This window comes from Alternaria novae-zelandiae (assembly GCF_023758075.1).
Source record: "Alternaria novae-zelandiae strain BMP 2774 chromosome Unknown scaffold_6, whole genome shotgun sequence".
In the NCBI taxonomy this organism is placed as follows: domain Eukaryota; kingdom Fungi; phylum Ascomycota; class Dothideomycetes; order Pleosporales; family Pleosporaceae; genus Alternaria; species Alternaria novae-zelandiae.
Window position 1 is genome coordinate 1,240,380 of NW_026056966.1, and position 15,284 is coordinate 1,255,663.

The 15,284-nt window shown below is 53.1% G+C and overlaps 5 protein-coding genes across 5 annotated transcripts; 3 read left to right on the forward strand and 2 right to left on the reverse strand.

Annotated features, from left to right (window-relative positions):
• Positions 1-1,662: 1,662 nt before the first annotated feature.
• Positions 1,663-4,434, reverse strand: J4E88_003924 (uncharacterized protein; the record flags this gene model as incomplete). The annotated part of the gene is made up of 3 exons (XM_049397572.1): positions 1,663-1,695; positions 1,775-4,112; positions 4,163-4,434. 3 exons carry the CDS (start codon positions 4,432-4,434, stop codon positions 1,663-1,665), a joined length of 2,643 nt encoding a protein of 880 aa, XP_049256960.1.
• Positions 4,435-5,133: 699 nt separating this feature from the next.
• PAC1 (protein with putative role during mitosis) lies at positions 5,134-6,622 on the forward strand (the record flags this gene model as incomplete). Its single annotated transcript, XM_049397573.1, has 3 exons — positions 5,134-5,171; positions 5,225-5,390; positions 5,441-6,622. The coding sequence occupies 3 exons, from the start codon at positions 5,134-5,136 to the stop codon at positions 6,620-6,622; spliced, it is 1,386 nt and encodes a 461-aa protein (XP_049256961.1).
• Positions 6,623-8,672: 2,050 nt separating this feature from the next.
• On the reverse strand, positions 8,673-9,005 carry J4E88_003926 (uncharacterized protein; the record flags this gene model as incomplete). Its single annotated transcript, XM_049397574.1, has 2 exons — positions 8,673-8,946; positions 8,995-9,005. The coding sequence occupies 2 exons, from the start codon at positions 9,003-9,005 to the stop codon at positions 8,673-8,675; spliced, it is 285 nt and encodes a 94-aa protein (XP_049256962.1).
• Positions 9,006-9,628: 623 nt separating this feature from the next.
• J4E88_003927 (uncharacterized protein) lies at positions 9,629-11,331 on the forward strand (the record flags this gene model as incomplete). Its single annotated transcript, XM_049397575.1, has 2 exons — positions 9,629-11,077; positions 11,230-11,331. 2 exons carry the CDS (start codon positions 9,629-9,631, stop codon positions 11,329-11,331), a joined length of 1,551 nt encoding a protein of 516 aa, XP_049256963.1.
• A 1,032-nt stretch (positions 11,332-12,363) lies between these two features.
• On the forward strand, positions 12,364-13,604 carry J4E88_003928 (uncharacterized protein; the record flags this gene model as incomplete). The annotated part of the gene is made up of 2 exons (XM_049397576.1): positions 12,364-12,517; positions 12,571-13,604. The coding sequence occupies 2 exons, from the start codon at positions 12,364-12,366 to the stop codon at positions 13,602-13,604; spliced, it is 1,188 nt and encodes a 395-aa protein (XP_049256964.1).
• Between the last annotated feature and the right edge of the window lie 1,680 nt (positions 13,605-15,284).

The window sequence follows — 15,284 nt, forward strand, 5'->3', positions numbered from 1 at the left end:
GGGTTAGACAACAAAACAGCTTTAATCCGCGTTCTGTAGTCGGAGAAATCGTAGGCGGCTTGCAGGGAAGGGACGAGGTAGTTGTCCCAGTGGATGTGGGTTGGTGGGATGACGGGGATGGGTGTTACGTTTGCTTTTCGCTTCAGTAAGAGCGAGAGGGTGGCTGTGGTTATATCAGTCAAAGATGGCAATTTTGTAAGTGAGGGTTGGACGAAGTTATGGATATGACCGGGGCTTAATGTGGAAGGAATGCTTACGACAACTCGGACCAGGAACAAGCACACTATCCCCATCGTCGCAAACAGCATGGATCACATTCTCAATCGCGTCCGTAGTCCCGGCTGTAAGAACGACATGCTCAGCCCTCACAGCATGAACAGGCTTGAAATACGAGTTAAAAAAGCCCGCAAGAGCGTTCCTCAAACCTAAATCCCCGCCGTTAAGAGATTCCGCGGGGGACGTAAATGCCTATCGTAGATTCATACCGAATTAGTACATGCGCAAAACTATACTTGTATAAACGCATCCCGACGATCTCCAAAACCGGGGCGAACATACCTCAACCGCCCCCACATCCCTCACAACATCGCCCAGAAACTTTTGTAACTCGGGATACAACACCTCATTCCCCCCACAACTAAGATCAATCGTATTGTCAAAAGGGTCAAACGACGCTGGTGCGGTACCCTCAAGCGCAGGCGCAAGCCCGTCGAGCGCGTTCCGCGCTCGTCGCGACAGTCCCGGGTCCATCATGGCTGAGACGGAGAGGTGGCGCGTGCTGCGCATTCAGTATGCAGGATGTAGTATGGCGATGCGTGATGTAACAAAATTGAGGTGGAGTAGCTACAGCTGCTGCACTGTGGGGAAAGTGACCCTGCAGCACGTCGCTGTCGCAGATAAAAAACGTTGCGATCTCATTGTCCGGGGTGTGCTGCCAAGGGTGGTCGCTGCGGTCTGCGGCACAGTTATTTGTGAGGACCCAGTGGACTGGTAACCTGGGGCTGACGCGACGCGTTCTGTTGGTTGGGCAGGCGGCCGGCGAGGGACGGGTCATAGCTTCGATACGGTGACGGGATGGGTATCTCGAAGAAGAGTAGGAAGAGAGGACAGAGTGAAGATTATAACATCTATTATTTGGATTCGCGATAATGAACACAAGCGTGTGGGGAATCTCTGAAGAAGGGAAGGAAGGGAAAAACAATGTCTCCCCTCTGCACCAAGACCATGCAAGTCATAGAGCCTGCACGCGTGCTTTTTTCCCCCGGTCTATCCTAAGCCTCATGTCCTGCCCTGCCTAACACTATTACACAAATGCACGCCCCAAGCCAGACCAACGCCGTTGAAGATGCTCACGGATAAATGCATGCAGAGCGCATGCAGGCACCCTATTTAAAGGAAAACCGAACACCCTAGAGCCTACATTAAGATAAAAACTTGTGAAGTTGGTGGCTTGACGGCGACGTAGGCTCCTAGGTGTTCAGTTTTTCCCTTGTATGGGGTGCAGGGTCCAAGATAAGCGATGAGCTACGAAGCCCTATGAACGCCCTCAAGAGAATCTGTGTGTGCCCGTCTCGATTTTGGGTGAAGCGCGGCAATTCGTTCGTGCAAGCGCAAAGATGACTGCTCGTCGAGAAAATGAGGTCGAATCGGCAAGTCGCTATTCTATTGCTGTGGCCGTCCGATACCTTGCTTAGCCTGAGGAATTGTAAGCTTCGTCGTTAAAGGTAAAACAAAGACGGCGGTCTTCTTCAAAGCGGGAGGTGTCGGAACTGACCTTCATCATCTCAATCCTCTGCTTGAGATTTTGGGTAACCTCTGCTGCGCGCTTCCAGCTTTCCGCACCAGATGCTCCTGCGGAAGGTACCCGTTGAGCTGTTCCGTTCTCTGTTGGGCTTCTGCCATCACGCGACATCGACGACAGCCCATCTGCTCGTGGACTTAGTTTTCCGCTCAAGTTACTACCAGGGCGGGATAGAGAATCAAAATTCTCCTTACCATCGCCGCCCGGGCTTCCTGGCCCACTGGCAAAACTCCTCTCTCGCCTTGGGTGCATGGCCCGACTGCCATAGCCAGAGTCACCGAAATGCGCGCCGTTGGTGTTACCAACTCCGTTGTCAGTGTATATCTGGTCTCCGACGTCTGTAGCTGGCGGAGAATTTGAACGCGCCTGCCTAAGGAGTTCGCGCTTCAATCTATCAATCTCGCGGCGCTGGTTCTGTACTGTCTGTTCGGACGCTTCAAAGTCTGAGCGCGCACGGACGAGCTGCGTCTCCTTTGCCTTTATCGAGAGCACGTCGCGGGTGTGATCTTCGATGAGCTGAGCGTTCTGGTTCTGGAGCTCATGGATCTGCGAAGTGAGGTTTGTCCTTTCCCCACGCAAATCTTCATTCTGCCGCCGTACGCGTTCAACCTCTGCTCGTAGCTCATCAAGTTCCGCACGTTCCACCAGGCTGAGGCCGGTTGGCGCTTGTGGTGCTGGGGCGGCGACGGGTTCAGCAGCAGGCCTTCCCAGGGGACGACCTGCGAGACCACGTCCGGCACCAAACTTGGGCTGTGGCGGTGGTGCTTCTTCCTCGGGAGGAGGTGAAACAACAGATTTCCGTGGCGAAGGAGCTCCGAGACCTGGTTTCTTCAATCCACCGAGCCTTGATGGCGCAGCAAGACCGGGCTTGGCACCTAATTTGGACGCGGCGGGTCTTGAAGTCGGCTTCGGCTCGAGAGGTGCGGCGGGCTCTTCCACAGGCGGAGGCGGGGGTGCTTTTGCTGCAGGAGCCGGCTTCTTTGCGCCGCCCGGTGCTGGCCGTTTACCCATAGGCTTCTTAGTTGGTGCTGCGGCTGCAGGCTTGGGCGCTGGCGCAGCCTTTGGCTTGTATTTGGACTTGACTTCCGCAGCATCGAAGAACTCCTTGATCTTGGTCTTGCGGATCTCGTCAAGTCCGTCAAGATGAGCGTTCATGATACGGTCTCCCATAATCTTCCACAGCGTACCAAGCACCTCGGCACCAGCAGCTCGCTGTACCTCTTGAGATTCAGTAAGTAGTTTTGTAGAACTCTCTGCGATGGCCTTGGCTTGTTCCGGTGTTGGGGCTTCGCGGGTGTTCTTCAAGCATCGAACCAGGAATCGCGACGATTCAAGTTTGACCTGAGGATTCTTGTGCTTTAGAAACTCCAGAATCTCCTCCAAGCACTCTTGAAAGCTCGTACATGCGAAGGAGGCGTCCAGAGCAGCTCCAATGGCGTCAGTCACAGTCTGTTTCTTCTCCTTCAGACGCTCCATCATTGCGTTCATGACGTCTTTGCGGTACTTGGCGAAGCTCTTCTTCAAGCCCTTGGCTAGAAGCTCGACACAGTTCGCGGCAGTTACAACACAGGCAATATTCGCATCCTTCAGGCAGGTCTTCGCAAAGCCGCGTACTAGCTCATCGAAAGGTCCTTCGGCGATCCTTGGGTGATCAAGAGCTTTTTGCGTGTCATCGAGCGCTTCTTTTCGGTCTTTCCATTTCGACGAGGCCAGTTTCTCCGAAAAGTCCTTGGGAATCTTAGCGAAGACATCAACGGCTTCGTACTCGGGCTCAAGATCAATGGCGGCCTCCTCTTCCTCTTCCTCCTCTTCAACGTCTGGTGCAGCAGCAGCGGCTTCCTTGGCAGCCTGCTGTGAACGGAGCAGTCGCTCCTGTTTTGGCGAGGGCTCTTCCTTGACCTTTTCAAATAGCTTGTCGAGATCTTGCTGTTGGACGGGCTTCAGATCGTTCCAGAAGAGCGGCTTCATGGCCTCTTTTAGCCATCGGTAAAGTTCGACTGTCAACTCCTGCGCCTTGGCGCGAACGTTCTTGTCCGCATGGCCGTAACATTTCGGAAGCGCCTTGAGGACGGGCTTGGGCTCGATGGTTTTGCAGCCGTAGGCATGGTAAATTTGTGTAAGGGCGTCTAAAGTCGCGGCGATGACTTTGGGTTGCTTGTTCCCTAGTACTGGTAGGAGCTCTTCGATTACGGGGTCGGGCTTGTCGGTCTCGATGTATAGCATGAGCGCTTCGAGCGCCTTTGCCTTCGCTGCCGGTCGTGTCGAGGGTAGGCCCTTTTCGGCGATGACTGTGATGGTGTTTCCGCGTGACCTGAACGATGCGTTAGTAATGCGCCGCGCAAAGCTTTGCAAAGTACTTACCGTACGCAGCCCTCCCTTCCTGCTATCTCGAGGAAGGCGCACAGTGCGCCGAGACCTTCTTGTTGTGCCGCGACGTTGGAGTCGCCCGCAACACCTTTCCATACGCTCGCATCGTTTATGAACTGGCGCACAATGGGGTCTGATTCACTGGCGGCGAGACTGAACTCTTTGGCAGCGGCCTCGTATGCTTCTTTCCGCACCTTCCAGACCTTGTGTACGAAGCGATCCGGAAGCGGCAGAGAACTGAAATCTTCCTCCGCGGCGTCGGCCATGGCCTGTTATGGAATGTGATGGATGTAATGCGGGGTCGTCTAAGAAACCAGAAAAGCTAATGAAGAGTAAGTCGCGGAGTTCTGGAAGGTTGGAATGCCTTATAGCAAGTGGCGCAACAGTCCAAACACTGTGTGGACAACAGTGATATGCGCGCGGATGGGCGCGCGTGCAGTGGACCATGACTGATGCAGGAGGCAGGAGCGGCGGAGACGTACCAGATGATGTCAGTAGACAATGTTGTCGATTGCTTTTTGTGAGACTATTGGATCGCAAAGTCTCGGATAGCGATAACAGCGGAGTGTGAGGGGTCGAGTATGGTGTGAGGTGATGATGTAGAAAGTGCAAGTATGTTTTGGCGGGCGCTCCAGGGCTCGTTGTCCGGGCGAACAGCAGTGTTCCTTCCTAAACAGATCCCTGCACCACATGAATGCCCAACCCACCTACAGCGTCCAGCACACACGCCACCTCCAACACACGCCCGCATTATTGCTTCGAGACAATCGCTATCCTCCCGCCGTCGCCATTCCGCTACCTCTAATTTCCGCCCAAGATACCCCACCCCTGCAGACATCCTCCGCTCACCGCAATTCCCCGCGCCCACCAAAAACCTCCGCCTCGACCGCACACGACTACGCACCACGTCGCGATAGTGCATGGTCCCGTCTAGCGTCAATCGCGTATGACCTAGCCATTACGCCATGAGCGCGATATTGACAGATCGGCAAGCGGAAGAGCTGTGAGCATTGCAGACAGCAAGTGACTCGAGAGCCATGACTGACGACGAGCCAGGCACAAGGCCATAATCGCATATCTGGGCGTTATAAACGCGCCAAAGACGGCGGAAGCGTTCCGGGAAGAAGCCAACATAGCCGAGAGTTTCGACGATGCCACGCGGAAAAAGTACGAGGGGCTGCTGGAGAAGAAGTGGACCAGTGTAGTGCGGCTGCAGAAGAAGGTACTTGCGCGTCAATACCTACAGTGAAACCATATGCTTACACTCTTCAGGTTTTGGAACTCGAGCAACGCAACCAGAGCCTCCAGAGCGAGCTCGACTCCACAACGCCAACCTCACTCATCAGGAGAAACCAAGACCCCACCGCCTGGCTACCACGGGCTCCAGCACGACACACCCTCCAATCACATCGCTCGCCCATTACCTGCGTCGCTTTCCATCCCGTATTCTCGTCACTCGCTTCCGGCTCTGAAGACACTACCATCAAGATCTGGGATTGGGAATTGGGTGAGCTGGAAAGGACGGTGAAGGGACACACAAAAGGAGTGCTGGATGTCGATTTTGGTGGTCCAAGAGGTGGCACGCTGCTGGCTTCGTGCTCGAGCGACTTGACTATCAAGCTGTGGGATCCTTCGGACGAATACAAGAACATCAGGACGCTTCCCGGGCACGACCATTCCGTCTCTGCGATTCGATTCGTTCCTAGTGGGGCCGCCGGATCTCCATCTTCAGGGAACCTACTAGTCTCTGCGTCCCGAGACAAGACACTGCGCATTTGGGACGTCACAACGGGATACTGCGTCAAGACGATACGCGGGCATGCCGACTGGGTACGAGACGTAGCCCCGAGCTTTGACGGACGATGGCTTTTGTCTGCAGGAAACGATCAGACTGCTCGGCTATGGGACGCAAGCTCAGGAGAGCCCAAATGCACTTTCCTCGGTCATGAGCACGTTATCGAATGCGTTACAATCGCGCCTCCGGTATCGTACGCCAACCTTGCAGCACTTGCTGGACTCAAGAAACCACCACCACTCAGTAGCTCCGCCGAGTACGTTGCGACTGGATCAAGAGACAAGACCATAAAGATATGGGACGGACGGGGAACACTGATCAAAACACTTACTGGCCATGACAATTGGATACGGTCGCTGGTCTTCCATCCAGGCGGCAAGTACTTGCTATCGGCTAGTGACGACAAGACAATCCGATGCTGGGACCTCACGCAGGAAGGCCGATGCGTCAAGACTGTTACCGACGCCCATGGGCACTTCGTAAGCTGTATGCGCTGGGCCCCCAACGTCATCAAGGACGTACCAGTTAACGGAGATGCTACCAACGGCGCAACCAACGGTGCCAGTAAGAAGAAAGAAGAGGAAGCAGCCAAAGCAGGTATACGTTGTGTTATTGCGACAGGCTGCGTTGACTTGAACGTTCGCATCTTTGCCTCATGAGAGACGACAGCTTCGCCACTTTTGTTCGCATCGTTGCCAGTACGTGTTCTGCATAGGAAGGTTGGATGTACAGGCGAAGGGGCTTCCATACACGCGACTCCATGAGTTCCAGTTTTTACGACTTCATGTAAATACCCAAGTTACGCGCCATGATAGTCTCTCACGCGTCATAGTAAAGGCGCAAGTCGGAGAAGGGCATGCATATCAGTTTGGCGTCAATATGGGTGGAAAGATCAAGGATAGAGCAGCAAGAGACATGCGATCAGTGTTTTCACCAAATTTCCACAGAGCGAAGCAACATGACTCGCGATCCTCGTGCCTTGCTCAGTAGTCATTATGTGATTCTACGATGTTCTCAGTACTGAGGCCCGTGTCTCTATGAGGCTGGGGGTCCACCTTCGCGTGAGGCTGGCTTAGTCACCAACGCGCTAGTGGAGCGGAAAAACTAGCGAGAACTCCGATAGCTTAACTTTTCTCTCAGCGGCCTACAACTTGTCTTCCTACACCATTACTGCTTCACCCAGCAATGGCGCATCAACGATACAGCAAGATTTGCTGTTGTGCGCACAGGATCTATGACTAATCGTCAGCACTAACAGCACTGCTTCCAGCATGCGCTCACTCCCGTAAGTACAAGTACCCTACCCTCCATCCTGCGCTTTCATGATGATTCACAAAGCCAAAAACAAATTAGAGTCTTTGACCTCTAGGGGAATGAAACTCAAACTTTTGCACGTCAGTCTGATCGCGACTGCGCTCATCACATTGTCTTTGACTGTTGCGACGAGAGCATCAAGCTAACCAGCTTCAGATCCTATTGATATGCACTTAGATCACAAGCGCAGTGCGCTTTGGCGCTCATGACGGCCACAGGTAGCTTCGCAGCTCTGCAATATTACTGGTAAGCACATCACTCCTCCACCTTCCCTCGTCCAATGATGATCAGATTGTGCTACGGCACGCTGGAAATTACCGACCAAGGCTTCTGCCGGTGCCGATAAACAATGGCTGTTTCTGATTTCGACCTTCAATTCCCTGCTCTTCTCAACATCGCTTGTAGCTCTCGCTAACATCTCGCGCGTTGCAGACACTATCATCCTGCGACCCAAATGGTACGATTCCACCCTCTCGACCCCCCTCCGAACACCATATGATGATTCCGCACTGGGCACCGACAATTCGTGACGGATACGCTCATTATGGCAGGCCTCAGAAACCTCGCCGACTGACCTCGCTCGCCAATACTGCACAATCATACAAGCGTCGCTGAGCTTCGGCTAACAACGCAATCAGTCTGTTCTCCAACAACAGTCTGTATTATCCTCAATGGTAAGCGCACTCCTTTTGCTCACCTTCTGGGAAATGATGAACACTTGATGACGAGTCCGACGGGTTCGCCCGGTGAAGACTTAAAATCAAAATATCCATTCATGTCAACTGATCCCACTTCAATGCATACTATTTGCTTTCTCTTTACTGGTAGAAGCTTTTGCTAACTTGCTACTCAGATCCATCAGTGCTTGCCTCACTACAATCGGTACGCTCGCCGCCTATCTCCTTCTTCGATATGATGATACGACTTTATCAATGACAAGCATATGTCCAAGCTTCGGCGACGACGAGAACTGTCCTGTCTGATCCACACTACACTGTGTTGCACTATGAAGATGAGAGACAACAGCAACTGATCAGTTGCGTAGGATCTTCTACTCATGTTGCAATCGTGATGTTCTCCTCTATGGTAAGTCTTCACCCACAACCTCAACTTCCTTTACAAGATGAACATTCAATTTATCACGACGGTCTACCGAGCTACGGCAATGGTGATAACTGCCTGTGACAGGGCATGAGTCTGATCAACAACCTCGACTTGCACATATTGATTGCTTTTGGTGTATCAAACGCTAACAATGTGCTCAGATCTCAACCCTTTTCCATAATACTCGTGACCAGTAACGCCTTCCTATGCTCTTGCGATGTCGCTTGGAGTCTTCCACACAATGTCTTCGAATCCCCGGGCGAATTGTCCGTAGTCCACCATGCCAGTAGCTCAGTACAATCCAATCGTAATATCTCCACGAATCCTTGCCGTCAAGTGAATCTCTGCCTCCAAATCTAGCTTGATACCCAGGAGTAACGCCGCATCCTTGGGCTTGCCGTTGTCGTCCACTGGTCCCTTGATGATGTTGCCGGCCGGTCGGTTGAGTGTGGCTGAGGATGGGACAGGGCCAACCTTGGAAGTGGAAGACACCTTACGGCCACCGGAGGCTTGTCCATCGCTCTCAGTGTCGGAGCCGTAGGCTGTTGGGCGGATGGTGGAGTCGCTGATTGAGGTTAGCACATATAAAACCCTTCGTACCAGTGTTGCTTACAGGGTAGACATTCTGATGGATGGTTGGATATAACAAGAAGTCGATATTAGGTATTAGGCAAGTGGTTCAAGCTGGACAGGCGCCGGGCCGTTGCTGGGTATTGGCGATGGTGGATGGTGAGGATGAGATTCAGGTCAACTGTACTGGCCTTGATGAAGTGCCATATCTCTGCCTTATAAGCAAAGTCGCCATCCGATACGACAACAACGCATACCATTCACCTTTTCCATGAGTCGATGTCGCGCTGAACGCCCGAAACGGCTGTTGTGGCACTCCTGTGTCTCAAAGTCGCTGCCATCGTCCGAGTCTCGTACCAGCCTCACTACCGAAAGGGAATCAAGGGTCCAGACAAGACGATCAACCGCAGTCGCTTGAATGTTGTGGGGATGTGCTATGCTTGCCGGCGGGGCGGCTGTGACGATGAAACACACAGGGGCTGGTGAAGCTCAGGGCGACCGTCTCAGCTCGGACACTCTTGTTCTCAGTCGAGCGACCATCAGACCACCGGAGCTATCAAGCGATCCCGATTCTATGGAACCACGGTAATGCGCATAGACCATATCGAATCCCATCTGCAAGCGATAGCGAACATGGTGCACCCCCAAACGCATCCCCATGATGCAGCACACGCGAAATGGTCCTCTCAATCCTCATCGCCACAATCGTAGCCCCCGGTCTCCTCGGCTCTCAAGAAGCGATCCGGCAATCGCAATCCAAAGAGAAGCGCGAAGAACACCGTGCCCGCCGCTGCAACCTCATCGCCACATGCGTCAAGTCTTCACATCGCAGCCGCGAAATCGACGGCCGGCAAGTCGTACTGAGAAACGGGAAGCTCTGGATCGATACCGGGACAGAAGATGGAAGTCCACTGGGTCATCCTTATGCTGGATATTACTTACCGTACCCGGATACAAGTTACGAAGGGCTTGTGACGACGATTACGGATGTGGCGCCGATCATGAACTGGGTGTATGTAGATAAAGAGACGGGAGAAGCGAAATATGGTGTGAGAGCTGATGCACAACCGCATCTCACAGGCCCGTTTGACTGCACGCGTCAAGACCGACGGCTCACACTCGATGGTTGGGAGGGGTGGTGTGCAGTTGAACAAGCACCCGGACTATGGGGCTTGTACTTTGATCTCGATGACGACGGCCTCAAGTCTAGAGTTGCACCTGGTACGAGGGTACTAGAGATCGAACTCAGTCGCAAGGAAAAGAGGTGGAAGAAAGAGGCGGACGAGAGGGTGGCGGATCAGACTACTAAGAGGGAGGTTGAGAGGGAGGATGATGCGCCGGTTGAGAAGCCGTTGGGTGGGGAGAAGGTGGAGGTTAGACCGGGGGTCGGTGCTGCAGTGGGAGAGGGGAAGGAAGAGGGTTGGAGGCCGATGAAGATACCGAAGTCTATATTTGAGGATCCGCCGCCCGTGGTGGAGAGTTTGGTCTTTCGGTCAAGGACACCGCCGCCGGCGTATGAGTCTGTTGGAAGGGGTGAAGAGAAGACCTCGGGGACAGCGATGGGACAAGAGGAAGCGCCTGGTGAGGTATCCAGCATGGGTCAAAGTAGTAACCCAACGCCTCCTGTTGTAACAGAATCCTGGTCAGCTGAAGCTCAGTCAACGTTCGGTGAAGAGACAAAAAGTCCATCAAACGACGCAAACGTCGCACAAGCTCAATCACCATCGATACGGGTTGATGAGATCCAAGGCACCACCGCTGACAAGGTAGACTCTACGTCGTCACATGAAGAGCAACCCTCGTCTTCCAGCGAGAGACGAACCACACCGAAGCTGAACAGAAGCAGCGGCTCTCGAGCTCTAGCCCAGGCGCAGAAGTTCGAAGCCATGGCAGCAGCGCAAAAGACTAGTCCTGAGGCTAGACGGCGATCAAGTGAACGCGGATCGAGTGCCAACAGTAACACGTCTTCTGTATACTCCAATGAAGATGCGTCACTGAGCGTGCCTGGAGTCAGTGCACAGCCCCAAGCTTCACCAGCACCGGCGTCTCTAGCACTCGCCGTCTCCAAAGCGAAACAAGCAAAAGCACTGGCGACGCGGTCACAGCCATCAGGAGCCACAATGTCTGTATCCGACCCGTCAATCCAACGACCGATAACACCTCCCCGCCAACGCGCACCCTCCATCCGAGAAGACCCAGCCATATCCGCAGCTCAATCTACATCAAATGCCCAACCCATTATATCTCTACCCCGTCGACCGAATCCAGATAGATCTAGTCCCCGCCCAAGCCCGAGTCCCTCATCACGACGATCAACTTCGCAGCAGTCGACACAAAGACCCACTCCCGATCGCCGGCAAAGAGATCGTTCCATCTCTGAACTCTCATCGCCATTCTCCTCTAGAGCCGCTACGTCTCGTCCGTCACCTATGTCATCCACTACGGCATCAGGGCGTCAGTCTCTTGCAAGGACTATGACGAGTGGGAAGGGGAATCAGGGGATGAATAATAGGATTGGAGGGGGTCAGGGGAGGGGAAGTACGGGTGGGATGGGTAGGCAAGCTGGTAGTAGTCCTGCGGTTGGGAAGAGTAGGGACAGGGCGGCTACTGATAATGGTGGGAGGAAGACTACGTCGGCGTTGTTTAGGCAGATTGATGATTTGGTTGGCTTGGAGGAGGAGAGTGGGAAGACGAAGTGATATAGCGTTGAAACACCATCACGAAGATGAAAGATGAAGATCAATACAAAATTTCTATCAAACATCACTATATCTATTTCGCAAGGAGGTAGTGCTTGGTTGAGTAATCACGTTCCGTGTTGATGCCCAAAACCGATTAGGCGTCAATGCCACCTTCCATAATTCGCTCAGTGCCACCATCTTTCTTCATCTCTTCTACCACCTCACTTCTCACAATCACCAACATCCAGAACCCGAGCGACAGTCAATCCAGATGATACACTTTACCGCATACGACGGATCTGCCGGCTAACCCACCCGTTGCATGGCGTTGCGGACCGGCAAATGTGAAACTCGACCCACCATCGACCGACTCACCCATCGCAAGTGCGTCAGGTTTCCGACACGTTTTGGCGAAATGTCACATGCCGTATTGATCACGCGATAACAAGGCGTCATGTAGCGAGAACTGTTTGATGGAGAATATGGTAATGCTAGGTGGCGCGGTAAAGTGATTGCTCGTTGAAAGCTGGGGTAACTACCCAAGCGTGCCTGCTACTGACTGCTAACAACTGGAGAACGGGCGAGCCCTTCTTTCGAGTGTGTCGTTTGCTTTTCTGTTGTATACAGTCCCTTTTCTTAATCTTGTCGACTAATGCACTCGGTGGAAGCTTCGGCATAGTACTGAACAGTATCTCCTACAAGGCTTTTGTTCGCTCTACGGAGAACCCAACATGGATGCATCGACACGGCTATACAAACGCTTGGGAGAGATACCAGAAAACCCAAACGACCCCGAAAGTCTCGACGACTTGATAGTCTGCGCATTTGGCGCCTTCGAGCGATACTACGTATGCTGGAAAACGAAGGGAGGAGAGTTCAGACAAGGTGCGCACACACTGTCTGATAATAAGGGAAGATCTCATACTAACAACTCAAAGATGGCTACGATCTCCCTCCCGCACTCAAAGACTGGCTCTATCCCATCGACGGCACAACACGAGACTTTGCGTCCCTTCAAGTCGTCTTCGGTCGAGGCGAGGAATACTTCGCATCCGACAAGAACGGCAAGCTGGAGTACAAAGAGCCCGAAGTGAAGAAGCCAGGGCCTACTGAAGATGAAGAGAAGCTTGATCGACAGGCCCTGAGGAGATCGCGAACGGTCTCGTTCTTGCGACCATTATCGGAAACGAGCATGCGATCAGATGGCGGAGTGAGCGATACGAACAGGAGCAAGCGGTCGAGCTCAATCAGTTCGCAACGAGCGAGTCGGCCACCGAGTCTAAGTTATACGAATTCGAGGACGAACTCGGATATTTCGCTGTTGGGGGAGACGATTGTTGAGGGGCAAATGAGGCAACCGGGACGACCTTCGTATATATCGCAGTGGACAGCTCTTGGCTCAGGTGTAGGCGATTCGGAGAAGATGGAGTCGCCGCAAAAGTCAGATCCGAGGACAGACGCCGAGCCAGTGATAGAGCCAGACCGCAAGCCGGTGTCGACGAAGACGATATCTCCAGCACCAGTCGAGAGCACACCATCGCCACCATCATCACAGCCCGCCCTGAACCAGGAATCCACGACACTACAACACAGTCCTCCACCCCAGCCAAGGCCCACTTCAGAAACTTCACCATGTCCATGCAACTGCCACGCTACACCGAACCCCCCTCCACCCCCGCAAAAACCCACCTACTCGACCACCGCAACCCAAACATCACTTCCCCCTACTCCTCTCCCCAGAGAAAATTCATCTTCATCCTACTGGCCATCGCAAGCGAACTACACTGCCATACCTCAAGAGCCATCCTACTACACGGACGAAGACTACGATACACCACCCGTTTTCATGGGACGCATGTCGACGTACTTTAGTAAACCGGGGTACCAGTTGGGAGATAGTTTGTTTAGTGGGTATCAGCCGATTGACTGGGGGAGTGGGTATGAAGAAGTGGAGGTGGAGGGGGATGGTTAGGGTGAAGAGAAGGCGAGCCGAGCACTTTATTGAAGGGAAAGGCTAAACACCGATGGGTCTACCATGACGCTACGTCTTCTTGTTTGCTGTTCTAGTGTAGGCTTCAGGCCTGTTCAGTGCCTTCCTTTTATCAGGTGTGAGGAGGGATGAAGTGGTTCAGAGTGTGTTGGGTGTAATCTTGATGAGCTTTCCCCCCCCTCACGTAGTATTGATATTCAACAGTCGACTTCTCGACTTCGTCGTTTGGAAATATTTTCCATTATCAACTGTTCCACAACCTTCATTCGATGTTCGCCGTTGCCTCACGGAAACACGTATCGCTTTCCTCAGAGGCGCATCTTCACTTCTTCTGATCGATCACCTTCACGACACTCATCATCTAAATCATCATCCTTTTCCTTTTTTACACACACGCGCAGACTAAGTGCACCAAACCACCAGTAAAATCACTTTCAATGCATAGATACTCAACCCAGACCAAGCGTACACCTCTTTGTTTGCGCCATGCATCTTACTTTTCCAGTATCGACACCGCCAGTCCCATACATGCGACATGTACACGCGGTAAACGCGCCACCAATCCCGCCGTGCAACGTGCAACCAAGAGGAAGCTTGACCGTTACATTCCAGCGATCGACTCTCCAGCTGCATGCAGGGTGAAGCGGAAATTCTCCGCCGTGCATGTGATTGATGACTTACATCCGAACCTTGCACCTCAGCACCGCAGCATAACGTTGAACTAGTGTTCACAGCATATCCGGGGATTTGCTTACCGGCAGCTGATCCCCATGTCTACGCTCGGAAATGAGACGGTTATTAGCAACCGACCTCGTGGACATGATGGGGCTGGGAACGGGCGAGATGACGTCGTTTCTCGTGTTACCTTCGACCACAATCGCGAACTACCCATACCTGGGTACTGTACGCGAAACGCAGTAATGACAGCTGCCCGGGCATGTTCCGCCTCATTCTTCTTCTCACCAGTAAACTGCACTCGATCCGCAGCGCAATAGATACTATAAAAGCAGATGATTCCGCACCCCCCACAACCCCCACAATACAGACACGCGCGAACTCCAACTCGCAAAAAAAAACTGAATCATTGTCGGCGTTGGCGATCGCGATATCCAACTGGCTGTATTACCCAAAGGGGAAAAAGTCGGTGGAACGGTGGAACCTCGTTGTCTCTTCGCTTGCCTCTTGCCTCGGTTCAAAGAACGCGAAGGACAAACACGAGACGTTGACATCATTTTGAACGGGTGTCAGAGAGACGCCAGGGTCAAGGACAAGGGCAGTTTTTCAGGGTCCTGCCGAAAGGTCCGATAGAGAAGCGTGTGCGACAGGTGCGACAGCAGACAGACAGTACCGACGGCCGATGCCGAAGGTAGGGGATTCAGGGATCGACGATCTTGCCTTGTCTGAAGGAAGGGTCTCTGAGGTTGACTGACGTACGTCTTCAATGATCTGTTAACCACCGAACCTTCATGATGGTGTTCCAACAGAGTGCGCTCGTCTTCTGACATTCTGGATGAGCTAGCGCCAATAAGCTGCTGTTCTTCCACCAGACCCCGCAAAGCCCACGCAGTCTGCGAACGCCCGAAAGCCCGCGGGAAATGGGTATCATGATGCAAGCGATGCGACGCATGGCGTCTAGACATTCCATACAACCTTCACATATCG